Raw genomic sequence first — 20744 nt, 5'->3', positions numbered from 1 at the left:
TTTAAAATTTTTGATGTTAGGTCTTCAAATAAGTGAATTTATTTATGAAAATTTAAATATAAAATTTATAGTAATTTGATAAAATGTTACTTATACTGGAATTATACACAGTAATTCAAACATTTATTTCAAGATATGTCTTAAATACAAAGTTGAGGTGATGAAGCTTCCAAAAGATAACACAGTGGGATATCTTTGTGACCTTGGGGTAGAAAAAAAATTGATAGATTCGACTTTATTAAAATAAGACTTCACTTTATCAAGGACAACATTAATAAAGGCAAGCCAAAGAGTAGGAAAATATATCTCCTTCCTTATTTTCCTTCCTTCTATCCAAAAGCACAAAGAACTTACACAAACCAGTATGAAAAAGACAGACAACCCAGTAAAAAACTGGGCAAGACAGGATCAGGCGCTTCACAAAATAAGATATACAAGTGGCCAATAAACATGAAAATGTACTCAGAAGTGTTACCAGAATTATTAGTTATCACAAATATAAATTAACACCCAACAAGATGTCAATATACCACCAAAATGGCTAAAACAATACAAAACAGACATTACCAAGTATTGATGGGGATGTGGAGCAAGTGGAACTCTTATTCACCACTGTTGGAGTGTAAATTGATTTTTAATCACTTGGGACAATTGTTTGGCCACATTGAGTACAGCTGAACATATACACATCTGTGACTCAGTTCCCAGTGCAATGAGTACATGTCTCTTGATGTACACAGATGGGCATCAAAAGACATGAACAAGAATATTCATATTAGCATTATTATAAATATCCCCCAAACTGGATAAAAAATTCTACCAACAGTAAGAATAAATACATTTTAGTATAATCATACAATGGAATATTATAAAGCAATGGAAATGTATGAATTACTGCTCTACACATCACTATGGGTCAATTTCACAAACATAATGCTGAGCAAAAGAAAACTACAGTATGATACCATGCAGTCCCAAAATATGTAAAATAAATCAAGTTAATAGTGCCTGGGAGGAGGCAAATGGATGATTCTGGGATACAGGTAATGTTCAGTTTCTTGTTCAATTTCTTGATTTCAGTTGTGGTCACATTGGGTGTTTTCACTTTGTAAAAATTCATCACACTGTACACTTTTTGGGGTGCTCTTTGATAGGTGTATTGTACTTAAAAATGTTTACTTAAAAAACGTAAACTAGATGGGAACTATAATAGCTTTGGTAGAGATGTCTGTCTACAGATTGATGCAGGACTGAACTCGCTTCCATCTCCAAAACCAGTATCATTCGAGAAGGCGCTGGTCTAAAGCTTTGGGCCATGCTTGCTAATCAAGAACAGCCAACCTGGAACTGGTAATATTCTATGAATACTTCTGTGTTTAACTTACCCTTGTTTTCTATCTCTGCTGGGCTTCTCCCTGTCCTCTGACATCCTAGCCTGTGAGCCTGTAAGGGTCCTTGGAGCAATCTGAGGGCTTAAGTGAGTTTATCCAATCTGAGCTGTTAGTCTAAGGAAGTTCTAGAAATTTGTGATTTCTCTCTATTGGTTACTGCTTTGACACTCTGATAAGAGACTGTTCTGGTAATCAAAGTGGGATTTATCTCCCTTTAGTTGTGTATGCTTCCCAAAACTTATCAGAGTGCATGAAATTGTTTTAAAAACAAGAATTCCATATACCCAGGCAATAATTTGTAGACACATAACCTGTCAACAGTTTCACGCAGTATTATTAATCTCTTCAACAAACCTGTAAATTCTTTCAGATGGAAACCGGTTAATATTTAAAATATATACATTTTCACATAGGGGTGGTGGTTTAATTTACACTTAGAATTGCTTTAGGTGTCTAAGCACCATGAATCATGTGTTTAATATCTCAGTATTGCAGTTCTCTTTTCCTGAGTTTGCGAGAAAACACATATTAGGGAGAAATATGTTTCTGTCTATAATTTATGATGAGGAAATGACTAATCTTGGTGAAGAATGTTCCCCAAATGCAGAAACTTCTGGAATTTGGAAGTTTGGAACTTTCAACGAACACTTACTGGAGGCCTATTGAGTGCCAAGCACATATTTTCTTTTGAACTAGTTTACAGTAAGGCTTGCTTGGTTTGATAGAACAACATACATATTTGATGTTAGTAGATGCTTTGGTATTTGACCACTATTTCTAGAGTATTTGGGATTGTTTAAACTCCTTCAGGAGTTAGCATATATGAAAAGTAAAGGAAAATAAATATTAACTGTTTCTGAAAGTCTGGTAACTATTAAGCACTAGAAAATTGGCTACCTCTGACAAGTAGCTTCCTCTCTTTTCCTACATTTTCTATATTCTTTCTCTAATTCTATCTAGTTGGATGAGGTTAATAAACTCCTGCCCTACCTCAGTGTTCTTTCATAGACATTTTTGCATTCATCCCCTAATGATCTTGAGGACCTCTTGAAAGCTGGGGAGTGAACTGAGCACCTCTTTTATATCTGCTATTCCACCACAGACTCCTGAGTGGGAACCAGATCTCATTCCTTTTTGTATACCTGTAGCATAGTATACACAGTATACAGTGTAGTTTTAGGAACTGAATGAGCAAATTTTTTGCTGGAAGACAGGATGGAGGAATGGTTACAACATGAACTTTGGTGTTGGACAAAATTTGGATTTGAATCCTGCCATTTACTTAGTTTTGTGACCTTGGGAAAAGTTGATTAATGTCTTTGACTTCTGTCCTTGTATCTATAAAATGTTGTTAATACAACCTATTTCACCTTGTTATATATGTAAAGTATGAAATACAGTGGGTACCATATGCTAAGCCCCAGTAAAAGGTTTGTTGTTACTGGTCTTCAGACTGGTTGGTAAGCTTTTTCAAGAGAAGGGACCATCATGTTGCCCTGTGCTTACCAGTGCCTGGCCACTATATGGGAGGGCCAGCAAATTCCCCATCTATTCCTCTCTCAAGGGGTAGGGAACGTGTGTGGTTCTGTTTTCCTGGGTGGTGTTGGAAAAACAGCAGTTTGCTTCTATGTTCACACACTTCTATGAGTTAAGCTGACTGACCTCATTAGCAAAGGTGTAGGTGGGAACACCTTGGGGAATCCTACCTCCAGCCAGGGGCTCTCCTGATGGACATGTGGCCTTGTGATGTTCCTGAAACTCCTGCATTCAGATCTGTCCTGCCCAACTGGGTGCAGAGCACTTTTCTGACTAGAAGAATTATTCAAAGATGACTGACATCTAGTGAGTATCCACTGTGTTTCTAGTCCTCTCTTACTCCTTCCCAGAGCATGTATTAAGAATCTTCTGTGCTAGGTACTGAGAGTACCACAACGGATGAGAAATATTCAGAAACGGTGTGTGGCAGGGCAAAGTGAAAGAGACAAGAGCAGTTGAGGGATGTTTTGTGAACAGAGAAGGAAATACAGGATCCAGGAAATGTGATTCCTAACAGAATGGGGCTTGCACAGAATCCAGAGGATGCCATGCTAATGCTTTGTGTTATTTTGTTTAGTAATATGTTGTAAAATGTTGGTCTAAAATAGAAACAGAAACAACAAGGTGTTCTGTGTGGGGGATGTATGAAGTAAAGGTAGGACTGGATGATTTCTCAAGGTGCCTCCCAGTCTGATGAATCAGCACAATATGAACTGGTGCTTCTGATGTAAGTATTTACACAAAATTCTAAAAGAAATGTAAATCAGAGTTGAAAATGTTGTCATTGTTAAATTTTTTCTTTTGGAACAGTAACGTAGAAAGACAAAAATGTGTCTAGCATAGAAATCTTATTTGGCTCTCTTTTCCTTTGTAGGAAGATGACCCTTCTTGTGAGTCAAGCAAAGAGAAGAGGCGAGTGAAGAAAAAGGTGTCTTCTGGGGGAGTTTTTGTGAAAAGGTACTAATCAGTGAAATAACTTTAAATAAACCTGCTTGATTTTTCTTTTCTTTTTAAATTGATATAAATGTAAATCTATAAATTCTTCTCAGAATTACTCAGACATGCTGTTATTCCAATTCTGAAGGCAGAAATGTATAATGTCAAACGGATTAAAATTACATGGACTCAGTTGTATTCCCCCTCCCAATATACTTTTTATATATTTATGTAGGCAAGTCAAAACTCTAGATTTATGAGCAGTTAATTTTGCAAGTATTGACATAAACTTTACAATATAAGATAACACAGTAATCAAAAGGTCTAGTTATAAAGATTATTAGAAGTTCTATTATGGCTTCATAATAGAATTATATTTCTTTTACTTTCTGTAGAGAGTACCCTTTTACTAGTGTAGGTATAGCTTTTCTCCCAACTTTTCAAATGACTTGATTTTTTTAAAAAAATTTATTTTATTGAAGTATAGATATATAATGTTAATTTCTGCTGTACAGCAAAGTGATTCAGCTATACACACACACACATTCTTCTCCATTATGGTTTATCACAGGATATTGAATATAGTTCCCTGTGCTATACACTAGTATCTTATTTGTTTATCCATTCTATATTTAATAGTTTGCATCCCAATCCATCCCTCCTCCACCTTTCTCCTCCCTTGGCAACCACAAGTTTGTTCTGTGTTAGTGAGTCTGTATTTGTTTGGTAAATAAGTTCATTTGTGTCATATTTTAGATACCACATATAAGTGGTATCATATATGTCTTTCTCTGATTTACTTCATTTAGTATGAAGTAAATGTTGCTGCGAATGGCATTATTTCATTCTTTTTATAGCTGAGTAGTATTCCATTGTGTATTTATACCACATCTTCTTTATCCATTAAGTTTTTTTTTTAACGGTATGCAGGCCTCTCACTGTTGTGGCCTCTCCTGTTGCAGAGCACAGGCTCCAGACGTGCAGGCTCAGCAGCCATGGCTCACGAGCCCAGCCGCTCTGCGGCATATGGGATCCTCACAAACCGGGGCACGAACCCGTGTCCCCTGCATCGGCAGGCAAACTCCCAACCACTGCGCCACCAGGGAAGCCCTATCCATTCAGTTCTTGATGGACACTTAGGTTGTTTCCATGTCTTGGCTATTGTGAATAGTGCTATGAACATAGGGGTACATGTATCTTTTTGAATTATAGTTTTGTCTGGGAATATGCCCAGGAGTGGGACTGCTGGATCATATGGTAGCTTTATTGGTAGTTTTTTGAAGGCACCTCCATACTGTTTACCACAGTGGCTGCACCAATTTACATTCCAACTAACAGTGTAGGACAGTTCACTTTTCTCCAGACCCTCTCCAGCATTTGTTATTTGTAGATTTTTTTTTATTTTGTCTACATTTTTTTAACATCTTTATTGGCGTATAATTGCTTTACAGTGAGTGTTGTGTTAGTTTCTGCTGTATAACAAAGTGAATCAGCTTTACATATACATACATCCCCATATCTCCTCCCTCTTGGGTCTCCCTCCCACCCTCCCTATCCCACCCTCCCACCCTCCCTATCCCACCCTCCCACCCTCCCTATCCCACCCCTCTAGGTGGTCACAAAGCACCGAGCTGATCTCCCTGTGCTATGTGGCTGCTTCCCACTAGCTATCTATTTTACATTTGGTAGCGTATATATGTCCATGCCACTCTCTCACTTTGTCACAGCTTACCCTTCCACCTCCCCGTGTCCTCAAGTCCCTTCTCTAGTAGGTCTGCGTCTTTATTCCTGTCCTGCCCCTAGGTTCTTCATGACCATTTTTTTTTTTTAGATTCCATATATATGTGTTAGCATATGGTTATTTGTTTTTCTCTTTCTGACTTACTTTACTCTATGACAGTCTCTAGGTGCATCCACCTCACTACAAATGTTGCCATTCTGACGGGTGTGAGGTGGTACCTCATTGCAGTGTTGATTTGCATTTCTCTAATGATTAGCGATGTTGAGCATCTTTTCATGTGCCTATTGGCCATGTGTATGTCAAATGACTTGAGTTTTAAAAAATCTGAACTTAGGAGACAAAGACAAGTAAGTTTTAGAAAAGGACAACTTTTTACAATAACAACCAAATATCTCCAGGGAAGTTTTCATAAAATGAAAATCAGCTTTCATAAAAAGAAAAAAAATCGTAACGCATGTTTGCCAAAAATATACATTTAAATAATCTGCTTTAGAATTCAACCAACCATTGTTTTGTCTTGCAAGCCTTATAAGAAAGGAATAACAGAGATGAGGTTGACTGGACAGGATGAAAAATATGTGGCTTTATTATTCTTTCTTCTCTTTTTTCTCTTTTCCCTTGACTTTGCTGACCAAAGAACCACCATGGCATTTCATTTCAGTTCTGACTTCAATTCCCTCACTTTTCCTACTCCACCCTTTTCTTCCTTGAGCTAGCAAAGACGTGTGACTCTCTTGGGGCACTTGTGTAGTTTCTGCCTCCCTCTGAAGATCTGATTGCTGGCTTTGAGCTTGCTTCACTGGCATCAGCCTTCCTACCATACCCCAGACTGCCCATCTCTAGGCCCTGGCAAGTACCTTACATGGACAGGCCATTTTGGCCCAGTATCATCAGGACCAGTTTGCCCTGACACAAGTGCATTTGATTGCTAAGACCAGTTTAGGCTGGTCAAAGGCCTGTAAGGAAGTGTTCAAAAATGGTTTACCTATCCTTTTCATAACCTTTATAGTCATTATTGTTAGTTTCTCTGTGGTTTCCAGTAGGCTTTCAATCTGTAGTAAAAACATTTGTCATCATTTATTGGGCACTTACTATGTGTGTGATCTGTACCAAGTCCTTTACATGTATTACTGCTTAATTCTCACCACAGCTGTATGAAAAGAGGTACAGCATTTCATACATGGAGATTAAGAAAGTCACCCAGTCACACAGCAATGTGAAGCTGGGATTCTAACCTTAGGAGGGGAATTTCAGAGTCTGCATTCTGGAATTCCCAAAGCCAACATTTCTCTCACTTTCTGGGACTACACACAGCCTTACCTTTTCCTTCTAGCCTGATGACTCTAAAGTAATCCCAACCCTGGAAATAGTTTGTTACACTTCCTCCTGTTTTCTCAAGGCCACATCTCTAGTCTCTGTACAAGTGAGGTAGGAAATACCAGAAGAGTGTTGTAATAGAAGCATGCACCCTTGTGGCAGAGGTTCCCTGGATGTCTCCCAATACCTCTTTCTCCCCTTTTTCTATAGTATTTATTAGGGTTTACCTGGGCTTGTGGCTGCTCAGGATAAGGACTGACTTCCCAGTCGTCTTTGCAGCTAAGATACCAAGTGTGGCCAATAGAGTGTGAGCGAAAATGGTGTGTAAAACCCTAGGGGTCATGTCCCTAAAGGGAAACGGCTTTCCCACACCTTCCCCTTTCTTCTTCTGGAATGTGGGGTGGTAGCGAGTCACTGAACTTTGCAAATGAGAGCACTACCAGGGGTGATGGAGCATAAGACAAAAAGGAGCCAGGACACATGGAAAGAAGAGCCTGGACAGTATTGCTAAGTATTAGCAAAATGCAAATCACAACTACAGTGAGTTCTCAGAGAACTCAACTTGGAGATTACTCTTACTATCGAGTAAGAACATAAAATCTTGAGTTAAAGTCTTGTGACTTATCTGCCATGTGATATTGGCAACTTCACCTGTGTGAAGTTACAACTGTGTGACCTTAACTTCACTTACCTGGTTTCTTTAGCTGTAAAATGAGGATAATACCACCTACCTAAGAGAACTGTGATGAAAAACAGGTGAGTTGATATATATCATTTAGTATATTCACTGTTATATATATAGTCAATGTAGCTATTCTACAAAATGACAATCACTAATTTTAGTGTTGGTGATGACCACAGTGCTTTCCACTGCCTCATTTTTTCCCCCTTTATAAGTAGAGGGATGTGGAGCTCACCTCCTCCCACAAATACATCAAAAAATCCAGCCACGTGTGGAATAGTTCTCACAGAACACCACTGAATGCTTTCAGATCTCATACAACCAACGCTTCAAGAAAGATCCCCATGTAACTGGGTAGGATGAAGGGAAAAGGGAGAAGAGGAGGAATTGGAATGGGACCTGCACCCCTGGGAGGGAGCTGTGAAGGAAGAATGCTAACCTCACCGTGGGAACCTCCTTCACCAGCTGGGAGGTATGCCAGGACAGATAGGGAACTTCAGAGGCTGAAGAGGAGGGTATGAGAGTTGGCCTGAGGCACTGCAGGGTATGGAGAGACCAACACAGAAGGTCCTGACCACATCATCACGCTTCCCAGCCCAAGATGTACGCCTGCTGGTGTGCAGAGCGACTGGGTGCTGAAACTCAGGCTTCAGCAGACAGACCCAAGGAGAGGACTCTGGTTGGTTGCATGGAGACAGACCAAAGGGTCTGGAGCATGGTCCAGACCATAACTGGGGGCGTGTGCATGTGGAGGTGGGGCTGAAAGCTGAACTGATAGCTGGCCATCCCACTGTGGTTGCTGGGATGCAGCTCTGGCAGGTTCCTGCTCTGGCGGACTTTTCATTGGAACCACACATGCGTGCCTGAGGGCACCCTGGGCTGACTGCGGGTTCAGGGAATGCAGCTCCAGTGGGTTTATGCGCTGGTGGCTTGGTGAGCGCGTATGCTCTGAACTTATTACCAGGAGGTGGGCCCAAAGGGCAGTGCCAGCAACACTGATCTTTGTGGGTGCACACACCAGGTGGCAGGCGGCATCACAGAATCCCACATCCTGGCAGGCAGCTCCTGGGGAGGAACATGCAGTGGCTCCTCTCCCAGAGGGAGCGCTCCAGTCCTGCCTACTTCACACCACAGCTGAGAACCAGATCTGGGGATCTGCACTACAACAACTGGGGAGCAGACCCTGCCCCTGACAGGGCTGTGACACCCAGAGAGCAAAGAGGAGGACTTGCTCAACATCCATTATGGGCTCTGGTCACCATGACACTAATCACACTTCCCTATCAAGGGGATAATGGCTGGCGCACACACAGGAAAGACGTGGCAAGCATCGATACCAAAAACAGCTCTTGCACCAAAGATATTGGACTCAGGCAGGCTACACTGGGATGCTCCCACATAAAAATAGCCCTTCCAGACCACAGTAGATAACTGCTTCTCCTAAATTCATAGAGAAAATATAAGAAAAAAGAAGCAAAGGAATTACTCCCAATTAAAAGAACAAGAGAAATCCCCTGAAAGGACAAACAGTGAAACAAACCTCTATAGTCTCGCAGACCCTGAGTTCAAAAAGGAGGTAATAAAAATGCTGAAGGAATTAAGAAATGCTATTGATAGAAATGTAGATCACTGTAACAAGGAACTAGAAACTGTAAAGAGGAGCCAATCAAAATTAGACAACTCAATTGCCGAGATGAAAACCGAAGCTAAAGGCAGTAAACAGCAAAGTAAATAATGCAGAAGAACACATAAGTGATCTGGAAGATAGAATAATGGAGATCACCCAGTCAAAACAGCAGACAGAACATATGCTATCTATGGGATAATATAAAGCACACTAATCTACTAGGTCTAATAGGGTTCCCAGAAGAAGAAAGAGAAAAGGGGATTGAAAATGTATTCAAATAAATTATGGCTGAAAAGTTCCCAAACCTAAAGAAGGTATTAGATATCCAGGTCCAGGAAGCACAGAGGGTCCCAAACAAGATGAACTCACACAGATCTACTCCAAGATATATCATAATTAAAATAGTAAAAGAGAGGATTCTAAAGGCAGCAAGAGAAAAACAGTTATAAAGGAACCCCATAAGGTTATCAGCTGATTTCTCTACAGAAACTTTGCTGGCCAGAAGGAAATGGCAAGACATATTCAAAGTCCTGGAGGGGAAAAACCTGCAACCTAGGATATTCTACCCAGCAAGATTATCATTTAGAATAGAAGGAGACAAAAAGAATTTCTCACACAAGCAATAACTAAGAGTAAACAGCAATATTAAACCTATCTTAAAAGAAATATTGAAAGCTCTTCTCTAAATTGAAAAGAAGCAACAATCTATAGGAAAGGGAAAAATCACGATAGAAAAGGTAAATATATAAAAGGATTGAAGATCATTTAAATAAGACAGTACACAGTTAAAAAACAATTCAAAAAATTCTGTGAAAATGATTGAACAGAAAAGGATAAACATGAAGATGTAAAATAGGACATGAAAATCACAAAATGTAGGGAAGGGGAGTAAGAAATGTAGATCTTTTAGAATGTGTTTGAGCTCATATGACTACCAGTCTAAAGCAAGTAGATATAGTGACAGTTAACATAGTTGAAAACCAGAGTAACCACAAATCAAAAAAACATACAATAGATTCCCAAAAACCCAAAAGAAAGGAACTCAGGCATAATACAAAAGAAAACTATCAAATCAAAAAAGGAAACACAAAAAGAAGAAAGGAACAAAGAAGAAATACAAAATCAACTGGAAAACAAGGTTTAAAATGGCAATAAATATATATTTATCAATAATTACTTTAAATGTCAATGCACTAAATGCTCTGATCAAAAGACACAGAATGGCAGACTGGATAATAAAACAAGAACCTACAATATACTGCCTACAGGAGATCCACTTTAGGGTGAAGGACACACACATAGATTGAAAATGAGGGGATGGAAAAAGATATTTCATGCAAATGGAAATGACAAGAAAGTGGGGGTAGCAATACTCATATAAGACAAAATAGACTTTAAAAAACAAAGGCCTTAAAGAAAGATAAAGAAGGACCCTGTATAATGATAAAAGGATCAATACAAGAAGAGGGTAGTACACTCATTAACATATATGCACTCAATATAGGAGTACCTAAATATATAAAACAAATGCTACCAAACATAAAGGGAGAAATTGACAGGAATACAATAAGAGTAGGACACTTTAACACTGCACTGTCATTAATGGACACAGATCTTCCAGACAGAAAATCAGTAAGGCAACAGAGATCCTAAATAGCACAATAGAACAGTTAGACTTAATTGATATCTTCAGGACATAACACCCCAAAAAACCAGTATACACATTCTTTTCAAGTGCACATGGGACATTCTCTAGTATAGACCACATACTAGGACACAAAACAAGCCTCAACAAATTTCAGAGGATAGACATTTCAAGAATCTTTTCTGACCACAACCCATGACATTTTTCACAGAACTAGAACAAATAATCCTAAAATTTATACGGAACCACAAAAGATCCAGAATTGCCAAAGCAATTCTGAGGAAAAAGAACAAAGCTAGAGGCATAACCTTCCCAGACTTCAGACAATACTACAAAGCTACAGTAATCAATACAGTGTTGTATTAGCACAAAAACAGTTATCTGGATCAGTGGGACAGAATAGAGAGCTGAGAAACTCACACACCTATGGCCAATTAATCTTCAGCAAAGGAGGCAAGAATATACCATGGAGAAAAGACAATCTCTTCAATAAGTGGTGTTGGGAAAACTGGACAGCTACATGTAAAAGAATGAAATGAGAACATTCTCTAACCCCATATACAAAAATAAACTCAAAAAAATGAACTGATATAAGGACCTAAATAATACCTTTATTTACTGATAAAACGGATATTGGAGAATGTGGTTAATATCTTCAGTCCAGTAAACTTATCACTGACCCCCGAATTGGACTTACCTTGTCCCAAGTATCACTGTACTAGAGCAGGCCTCACCCTGTAGAGGTGAACTTGATCCTACAGGAGCAGAACAGAATGAATGTTCTCTGTAGACAGGCTGGTCCCAAACAGGAATGGGGAGAAGTGGCTGGGCTACTTGGGCCTTGTTTCTCCTTTCACCTTACTTAATCACCTAGGGCAGGGTGGTTGAAGGAAGAGTGATTACAATATTATGCTATTGGAGCTTCCTTCACATGGAGGAAAGAAATACTCCCTCTCAGTATTTTAGCATATTTTAAATTGTAACAAATGAATAATTTACCTGTTTACTGTCTGTCTTCTCCAACTAAGATTGTCAGTTCCATGATAAGGAAGCCATGTTCAGCTCTGTGCACATGGGTACCAGCATGTTGTCTGGCCCATAGCAGGCATTCTTATTTACTGAGTGTGCAAATGTACTGTAGAGTTTATTACAATGGAACCTATATGGTCTTTATTTATTAATCCAACAGAAATTTATCTACAGTGTGCCAAGAATTTTCTTAGGCAAGAGGATTCTGAGATATTTTGAATCAAAATACAGAAAGTTTTGTTTTGAAAACAAGCCAACTGTTAGCTCTTTGAAAAAAACTTAGTTGGAGAGCCTCTGATTCTCACTCGCTGGACCATACAAGGTCAGTCTTTTGATTGCTCTATACTTTAGATTCCCTATTTATAACTAAACAAGTTTGCAACACATACCAAAGAAATCCTGTATGATTTACAGTTGTTCAAGCAAACAAGAAAACTCTGGTTCAGTTTCTATGAGCTATCAAAAGGATAAAGACAAAATGCCTGTCTATCTCAAATCAATCAGGTTTTGAATGGCATCTTTTCAACATAATGAAATAAAGACATATATAAAAAACAAAGACAAAATACACCTTCCCATTCTAAAACATTTCCTTTAGTCCATATGTACTTTAAATAATCTTGTATTAAGTTTCTACTGCAACTTTCAATGTTCAGAGTAAATCCATCCTGGCACAGTGTTTGTTCTAAGAAGTCAACAGCAGCAGGAGTAGGAGCATAATATAGTAGTTTCACTGTTATTTCCAGAGTCTATAAAATCCCAACGCTATTGCCAGGCAAGTAAACACTGAGGCTGTGAAAAGAAGAAAACATGTTATAGGTAATGCATTTGTGATTATCTTGCAGAGACAAAGAGAATAATGTCATCTTCAATTTAAATTGAAAGCAAAATCAGGAAATCCAACCAGTTTTCTTTTCTTTGCCTGCATTGAGCGGCATGTGGGATCTTAGTTTCCCAGCGAGGGATCAAACCCACGCCTCCTGCATTGGAAGCATGGAGTCTTAACCACTGGACCACCAAGGAATTCCCAATCCAACCAATTTTCTACTTTAGGTTTTTAATTCCCTAGAAAATTAAGCTAAGGATAAAGGGTATCCATTAGGGCTGGATTAATATCAATTCTTCTTAAAAGCTTCCTGTATTTTAAACCAGAATAAGGATGACAGTAATTTAAAAGTGTACATTATGTCAGTTAGAATCTATAAAGTGTTTAAAGTCATTATTAACATTAGCACTATTAACAATGACTACTTTAAATAATTACAAACTCTAATTTTAGAAATAATTTATAAGTGAAAAACCACCTTTCTTACATGTACTGAAAAATTACGTAGTTAAGCCAGTAAAACAGACATCCGTATCATCCAAAAGAAAATTTTAATTGCCTTTTCAGTACATTTAAAAATGATTTCGTGCCTGCTGAGCTCCCAGGCCAGTCCCCTGCCCTCCAAGGCTCCCTCTTCGCCACCCTCCCACCCAGCTGCATTGGTACTGGGGGCATAGGAAGGAGGCTGGGGAGATCAGGAGTGGCAGGCAGGAGGGGCACTCCCAGACCCCAGACTGGAGGAGCAGGAGAGGAGGGCGTTTGTCCTGCCCACTCGAGCCCAGGAAGCCTGCTGGGCTCCAAGGTGAGGTCCCCTGCCCTCTGAAACGAGGGGTGGGGGGCACACCTGGGTCCCTTCTGTTGCTTGAGCCTAAGCCCTACCCCCTGGAGCCCCCGGGGCCTTTTCCAGCCCTGTGGGTCCTGAGCATTGGCCCTGCCCATCGCCCAAACCTCACCCTTGCTAAGGTCCTGCTCTCCACAGCCAACGCCCTCCCCCCGATCTTTTTTCTTTTTCCTCCTCCTCCTCGTTTTTACTATTGTGGTACTGATGTCCCTTCCGGTTGTCGATTCATCTATATTTTTATTTTTACATTATTTCTAACATATCTGTTAGTTTCCTAGTCTAATTTTATTTTTTACTTTGTTATTTTTTTTTTGCCACCCCATGCAGCTTGCAGGATTTTGATTTGTGAGCCCAGGGTTAGGAGGAAGCTCCTGTGGGGGGAGCTCCAAGTCCAAACCACTGGACTAACAGAGAACCTCAGACCTCAGGGAATATTCATCAGAGTGAGGTCTCACAGAGTTCCTCATCTCAGCACCAAGACCCAGCTCTACCCAATAGCCTACAAACTCGTGTTGGAAGCCTCAAGCCAAACAACCAGTAAAACAGGAACACAATCCCACTCATAAGAGAAAAAAAAAAAGAGATGGCAAAAAAAATATGTCACAGATGAAGGAGCAAGGTAAAAACCTACAGGACCAAATAAACGAAGAGGAAATAGGCAATCAACCTGAAAAAGAATTCAGAGTAATGATATTAAAGATGATCCAGAATCTCAGAATGGAAGCATGGATTGAGAAAATACAAGAAATGTTTAACAAAGATCTAGAAGAACTAAAGAACAAACAAACAGAGATGAACAACACAATAACTGAAATGAAAAATACACCAGAAGGAATCAATAACAATAACAGAGGCAGAAGAACAAATAAGTGAGCTGGAAGACAGAATGGTGGAAATAACTGCTGAGGAGCAGAATGAAGAAAAAAGAATGAAAAGAATTGAAGACAATCTCAGAGATCTCTGGGACAATACTAAATGCACCAACGTTTGAATTACAGGGGTCCCAGAAGAGAAAAAGAAAGGGTCTGAGAAAATAATGTGAAGAGATTATAGTGGAAAACTTCCCTAATGTGGGAAAGGAAATAGTCACCCAAGTCCAGGAAGCACAGAGAGTCCCATACAGGATAAACCCTAGGAAAAACACACCAAGACACATATTAATCAAACTAACAAAAACTAAATTCAAAGGAAAAATATTAAAAGCAGCAGGGGAAAAACAAAAAATAACATACAAAGGAATCCCCATAAGGCTATCAGCTGATTTTTCAGTGGAAACTAGCAGGCCAGAAGGCAGTGGCAGGATATACTTAAAAGTGATGAAAGAGAAAAACCTACAACCAAGATTACTGTACCCAGCAAGGATCTCATTCAGATTCGATGGAGAAGTCAAAAGCTTTTCAGACAAACGAAAGCTAAGAGAATTCATTAACACCAAATGCTAAAGAAACTTCTCTAAGTGGGAAACACAAGACAAGAAAAAGACCCACAAAAACAAACCCAAAACAATTAAGAAAATGGTAATAGGAACATACATATCAATAATAACCTTGAATGTAAACGGATTAAATGCTCCAACCAAAAGACACAGACTGGCTGAATGGATACAAAAACAGGACCTATATATATGCTCTCTACAGGAGACCCACTTCAGACCTAGAAACATATACAGACTGAAAGTGAAGGGATGGAAAAACATATTCCATGCAAAAGGAAATCAAAAGAAAGCTGGAGTACCAATACTTATATCAGATAAAAGAGACTTTAAAATAAAGATTGTTACGAGAGAAAAGGAGGGACACTACATAATGATCAAAGGATCAGTCCAAGAAGATATAATAATTATAAATGTTTATGCACCCAACATAGGAGTGCCTCAATACATAAGGCAAATGCTAACAACCATGAAAGGAGAAATCGACAGTAACAATAATAGTAGGGGACTTTAACACCCCACTTACACCAAAGGACAGATCATCCAAACAGAAAATAAATAAGAAACACAAGCTTTAAATGACACAATAAACTAGATAGATCTAATTGATATTTACAGAACATTCTACCCAAAAGTGGCAGAATACACTTTCTCCTCAGGCGCCCATGGAACATTCTCCAGGATAGATCACATCTTGGGTTGCAAATCAAGTCTCGGAAAATTTAAGAAAATTGAAATCATATCAAGCATCTTTTCTGACCAAAATGCCGTGAGACTGGAAATCAATTAAGAGGAAAAAAACTGTGAAAAACACAAATACATGGAGGCTAAACAGTGCACTACAAAAAAACCAAGAGATCACTGAAGAAATCAAAGAAGAAATTAAAAAATACATAGAAACAAATGACAACAAAAACACAACGACCCAAAACCTATGGGATGCAGCAAAAGCAGTTCTAAAAGGGAAGTTTACAGCAATTCAATCTCACCTCAAGAAAAAAGAAAAATCTCAAATAAACAATCTAACCCTACGCTTAAAACAACTAGAGAACGATGACCAAAGAAAATCCAAATTCAGTAGAAGGAAAGAAATCATAAAGATCAAAGCAGAAATAAATGAAATAGAAACAAAGAAAACAATAGCAAAGATCAATAAAACTAAAAGCTGGTTCTTTGAGAAGATAAACAAAATTGATAAACCCTTAGCCAGACTCATCAAGATAAAAAGGGAGAGGGTGCAAATCAATAAAATTAGAAATGAAAAAGGAGAAATCACAAGGGACACTGCAGAAATACAAAGGATTATAAGAGACTACTACAAACAACTATATGCCAATAAAATGGACAACCATGAAGAAATGGACAAATTCTTGGAAAGGTACAATTTTACAAGACCGAAACAGGAAGAATTAGAAAATATAAACAGACGTATCACAAGTAATGAAACTGAAACCATAATTAAAAATCTTCCAAGAAACAGAAGTCCAGGACCAGATAGCTTCACAGGCGAATTCTATCAAACGTTTAGAAAAGAGCTAACACCAATCCTTCTCAAACTCTTCCAAAAAACTGCAGAGGGAGAAACACTCCCAAATTCATTCTACGAAGCCACCATCACCCTGATTCCAAAACCAGAAAAAGATATCACAAAAAAAGAAAATTGCAGACCAATATCACTGATGAAAATACATGCAAAAATCCTGAACAAAATACTAAAAAACAGGAATCCAACAGCACATTAAAAGGATCATACACCATGATCAAGTGAGATTTATCCCAGGGATGGAAGAATTCTTCAATATACGCAAATCAATCAATGTGATATACCACGTTAACAAATTAAGGAATAAAAACCATATGATCATCTCAATAGATGCAGAAAATGCTTTTGACAAAATTCAGCACCCATTTATGCTAAAAACTCTCCAGAAAATGGGCATAGAGGGAACCTACCTCAACATAATAAAGGCCATATTATGACAAACCCACAGCAAGCATCATATTCAATGCTGAAAAACTGAAAGCATTTCCTCTAAGATCAGGAACAAGACAAGGATGTCCACTCTCGCCACTGTTATTCAACAGTTTTGGAAGTCCTAGCCACAGCAATCAGAGAAGAAAAAGAAGTAAAAGGAATACAAATTGGAAAAGAAGAAGTAAAACTGTCACTATTTGCCAATGACATGATACTATACATAGAAAATCCTAAAGATGCCACCAGAAAACTACTAGAACTAATCAATGAATTTGGTAAGGTTGCAGGATACAAAATGCACAGAAATCTCTGGCACTCCTATACACCAACAAAGAAAAATAAGAAAGAGAAATTAAGGAAACACTCCCATTTACCACTGCAACAAAAAGAATAAAATACTTAGGCATAAATCTGCCTAAGGAGGTGAAACACTTGTACTCAGAAAACTATAAAACACTGATGAAAGAAATCAAAGATGACATAAACAGACGGAGAAATATACCATGTTCTCTGACTGGAAGAATCAATATTGTGAAAATGACTATACTACCCAAAGCAATCTACAGATTCAGTGCAATCCCTATCAAACTACCAATGGCATTCTTCACAAAATTAGAACAAAAAAATCTTACAATTCGTATGGAAACACAAAAGACCCTGAATAGCCAAAGCTATCATGAGAAAGAAAAACGAAGTTGGAGGAATCTGGCTCCCTGACTTCAAACTATACCACAAAGCTACAGTAATCAAGACAGTATGGTACTGGCACAAAAACAGAAATATAGATCAAGGGTACAGGTTAGAATGCCCAGAGATAAACCCACGCACATATGGGCACCTAATTTATGACAAAGGAGGCAAGAACATACAATGGAGAAAAGACAGCCTCTTCAATAAGTGGTGCTGGGAAAACTGGACAGCCTCATGTAAAAGAATGAAATTAGAACATTACGTAACACCGTACACAAAAATAAACTCCAAATGGATTAAGACTTAAATGTAAGACCAGACACTATAAAACTTTTAGAGGAAAACATAGGAAAAACACTCTTTGACATAAACCACAGCAAGATCTTTTTGAACCACCTCCTAGAGTAACAGAAATAAAAACAAACACATGGGACTTAATTAAACTTAAAAGCTTTTACACAGCAAAGGAAACCATAAACAAGACAAAAAGACAACCCTCAGAATGGGAGAAAACATTTGCAAATTAAACAACAGACCAAGGAATAGTCTCCAAACTATACCAACAGTTCATGGAGCTCAATATCAAAAAAACAAACAATCCAGTTAAAAAATGGGCGGAAGACCTAAACAGACATTTCACCAAGGAAGACATACAGATGGCCAAGAAGCACATGAAAAGATGCTCAACATCACTAATTATTAGAGAAATGAAAATCAAAACTACAGTGAGGTATATCACCTCATGCCAGTCAGAATGGCCAGTATCAAAAAAGTTAGAAACAATAAATGCTGGAAAGGGTGTGGTGAAAAGGGAACCCTCCTACACTGTTGGTGGGAATGTAAATTGATACAACCACTATGGAAAACAGTATGGAGGTTCCTTAAAAAACTAAAAATAGAACTACTGTACGACCCAGCAATCCCACTACTGGGCATATACCCTGAGAAGACAATAATTCAAAAAGAGACATGCACCACAATGTTCACTGCAGCACTATTTACAATAGCCAGGACATGGAACCAACCTAAATGTCCATCAACAGATGAATGGATAAAGATGATGTGGGACATATATACAATGGAGTATTATTCAGCCATAAAAAGAAATGAAACTGAGTTATTTGTAGTGAGGTGGATGGACCCAGAATCTGTCATACAGAGTAAGTCAGAAAGAGAAAAATACCGTTATACTAACGCATATATATGGAATCTAAAAAAAACAAAAAAAATGGTGCTGATGAACCTAGTTGCAGCACAGGAATAAAGAGGTAGGCATAGAGAATGGACTTGAGGACATGGGGTGGGAGGGCAAAGCTGGGAGAAAGTGAGAGGAGCATCGACATATATACACTACTGAATGTAAAATAGTTGGCTGGTGGCAAGCAGCAGCATAGCACGGGGAGATCGGCTTGGTGCTTTGCGATGACCTAGAGGGGTGGTAAAGGGAGGATGGAAGGGAGGCTCAAGAGGGAGGGGATATGGGTACATGTGTATGCATATGGCTGATTCGCTTTGTTGTGCAACAGAAACTAACACAGTATGGTGAGGCAATTATTTAAAAAAAATGGCAAAAAGAAAAAGTGATTTCATAATTATTAAAAATTTATAAATAAAAAATGAAATTTTAATGGAAGCCCTTTAAAAAAAAACTCAATGAGGTAGAAGAAAAGGCAGAGAAAGCATCAGCCTTTTTATTTTTTTTTAAATTTATTTATTTATTAATATGTTTGTGTTTGGCTCTGTTGGGTCTTCATTGCTGCCTGTGGGCTTTCTCTACTTGTGGCAAGCGGGGGGGATACTCTGTTGCGGTGCGTGGGCTTCTCATTGTGGTGGCTTCTCATTGCAGAGCATGGGCTCTAGGAGCACAGGCTTCAGTAGTTGTGGCACATGGGCTCAGTAGTTGTGGCTCGCGGGCTCTAGAGCGCAGGCTCAGTAGTTGTGGCGCCCCGGCTTAGCTGCTCCGCGGCATGTGGGATCTTCCTGGACCAGGGCTAGAACCCGTGTCTACTGCACTGGCAGGCGGATTCTTAACCACTGTGCCGCCAGGGAAGGCCTGCATCAGGCTTTTTAAACAGTTAATATACCACCTGTTCTCTATGTTACATCATACTGGATAGAAAACCTTTCTGTTCTCCTTAAGAAGGTGAATTTGGGTGAGGCTTTTAGGGACTCCCTAGATTCTAGTCTGTTTAAACACCCATGATTTTAAAATAGAGACTCTGAGATGAAGAGCAAACTTCTATGATTAAAGACACAAGAGGGACTTCCCTAGTGGCACAGTGGTTAAGAATCCGCCTGCCGATGCAGGGGACACGGGTTTGAGCCCTGGTCTGGCAAGATCCCACATGCCGCGGAGCAACTAAGCCCGTGCACCACAACTACTGAGCCTGTGCTCTAGAGCCCCTGTGCCACAACTACTGAGCCCATGCACCTAGAGCCCGTGCTCCGCAACAAGACAAGCTACTGCAATGAGAAGCCCGTGCACTGCAATGAAGAGTAGCCCCCGCGTGCCGCAACTAGAGAAAGCCTGCACGCAGCCAAACAACTAAAAAAAAAAAAAAAAAAGACATGAGAAACAGCCTTTCATAGTTAAGGCTATGCTATTTTTTTAATCTGTAAATCTAATTATACATTATCCCATTTGGTCACACTACTTACTGAAACTTGATTAATGACAAGATCATTTCCTTTAAGAAATGGGATTAGGTCTCTCTGAGACACAGGGGGAAGCTGGACAGTTGAGGAGAAAGAATAACACTTAAACAGTTTCTTGTCTTGTTGCCACTGGTCAATTATACATTCTCTCATTTGATCCTACTACTTACCATGCTACTACTTACCATGTTCCAGATAGTGTGCTAAAGAATTTCATGTATCACCGTATTTATCCATAATTAAAACCCTATGAGGTTGGTGATAGTATTCCCATCATACAGACGAGGCAACAAGCCCAAAGTTTTACTGCTAGCAAGTGGTGGAAGCAGGACTCAACACTATGTGTACCTGTCTCCAAGGTAGTTGCTGTTGCTCTTAAAAATAAAGGGTGGTGCCTTCAGAACTGTTAGTTGTAAATCCA

The 20744-nt window shown here is 39.0% G+C and overlaps 2 protein-coding genes across 5 annotated transcripts in view; one reads left to right on the top strand and one right to left on the bottom strand.

Moving 5' to 3' along the window:
• Positions 1-11354, top strand: part of ANKRD42 (ankyrin repeat domain 42) — a 62401-nt gene extending 51047 nt beyond the window's left edge. The window contains exons 12-13 of the mRNA XM_060019656.1: positions 3802-3884; positions 6242-11354. Of these exons, the coding sequence (XP_059875639.1) occupies positions 3802-3884; positions 6242-6320 (162 nt within the window). The 3' untranslated portion in view covers positions 6321-11354. The remainder of the gene's footprint in view (positions 1-3801; positions 3885-6241) is intronic.
• Positions 11355-11466: 112 nt separating this feature from the next.
• The window catches only part of CCDC90B (coiled-coil domain containing 90B), a 53923-nt gene continuing 44645 nt past the window's right edge, over positions 11467-20744 (bottom strand). For 3 of the 4 annotated variants that reach the window (XM_060018185.1, XM_060018186.1, XM_060018187.1), the window contains one exon: positions 11467-12696. In XM_060018185.1, the coding sequence (XP_059874168.1) occupies positions 12641-12696 (56 nt within the window). In that variant the 3' untranslated portion in view covers positions 11467-12640. The remainder of the gene's footprint in view (positions 12697-20744) is intronic. The other variant, XR_009520379.1, reaches the window with a different exon arrangement.

Source organism: Delphinus delphis, chromosome 8 (assembly GCF_949987515.2).
Source record: "Delphinus delphis chromosome 8, mDelDel1.2, whole genome shotgun sequence".
In the NCBI taxonomy this organism is placed as follows: Eukaryota; Metazoa; Chordata; class Mammalia; order Artiodactyla; family Delphinidae; genus Delphinus; species Delphinus delphis.
Note: the sequence above shows the minus strand (reverse complement) of the source record. Positions and strands in the feature narration are given on the sequence as shown.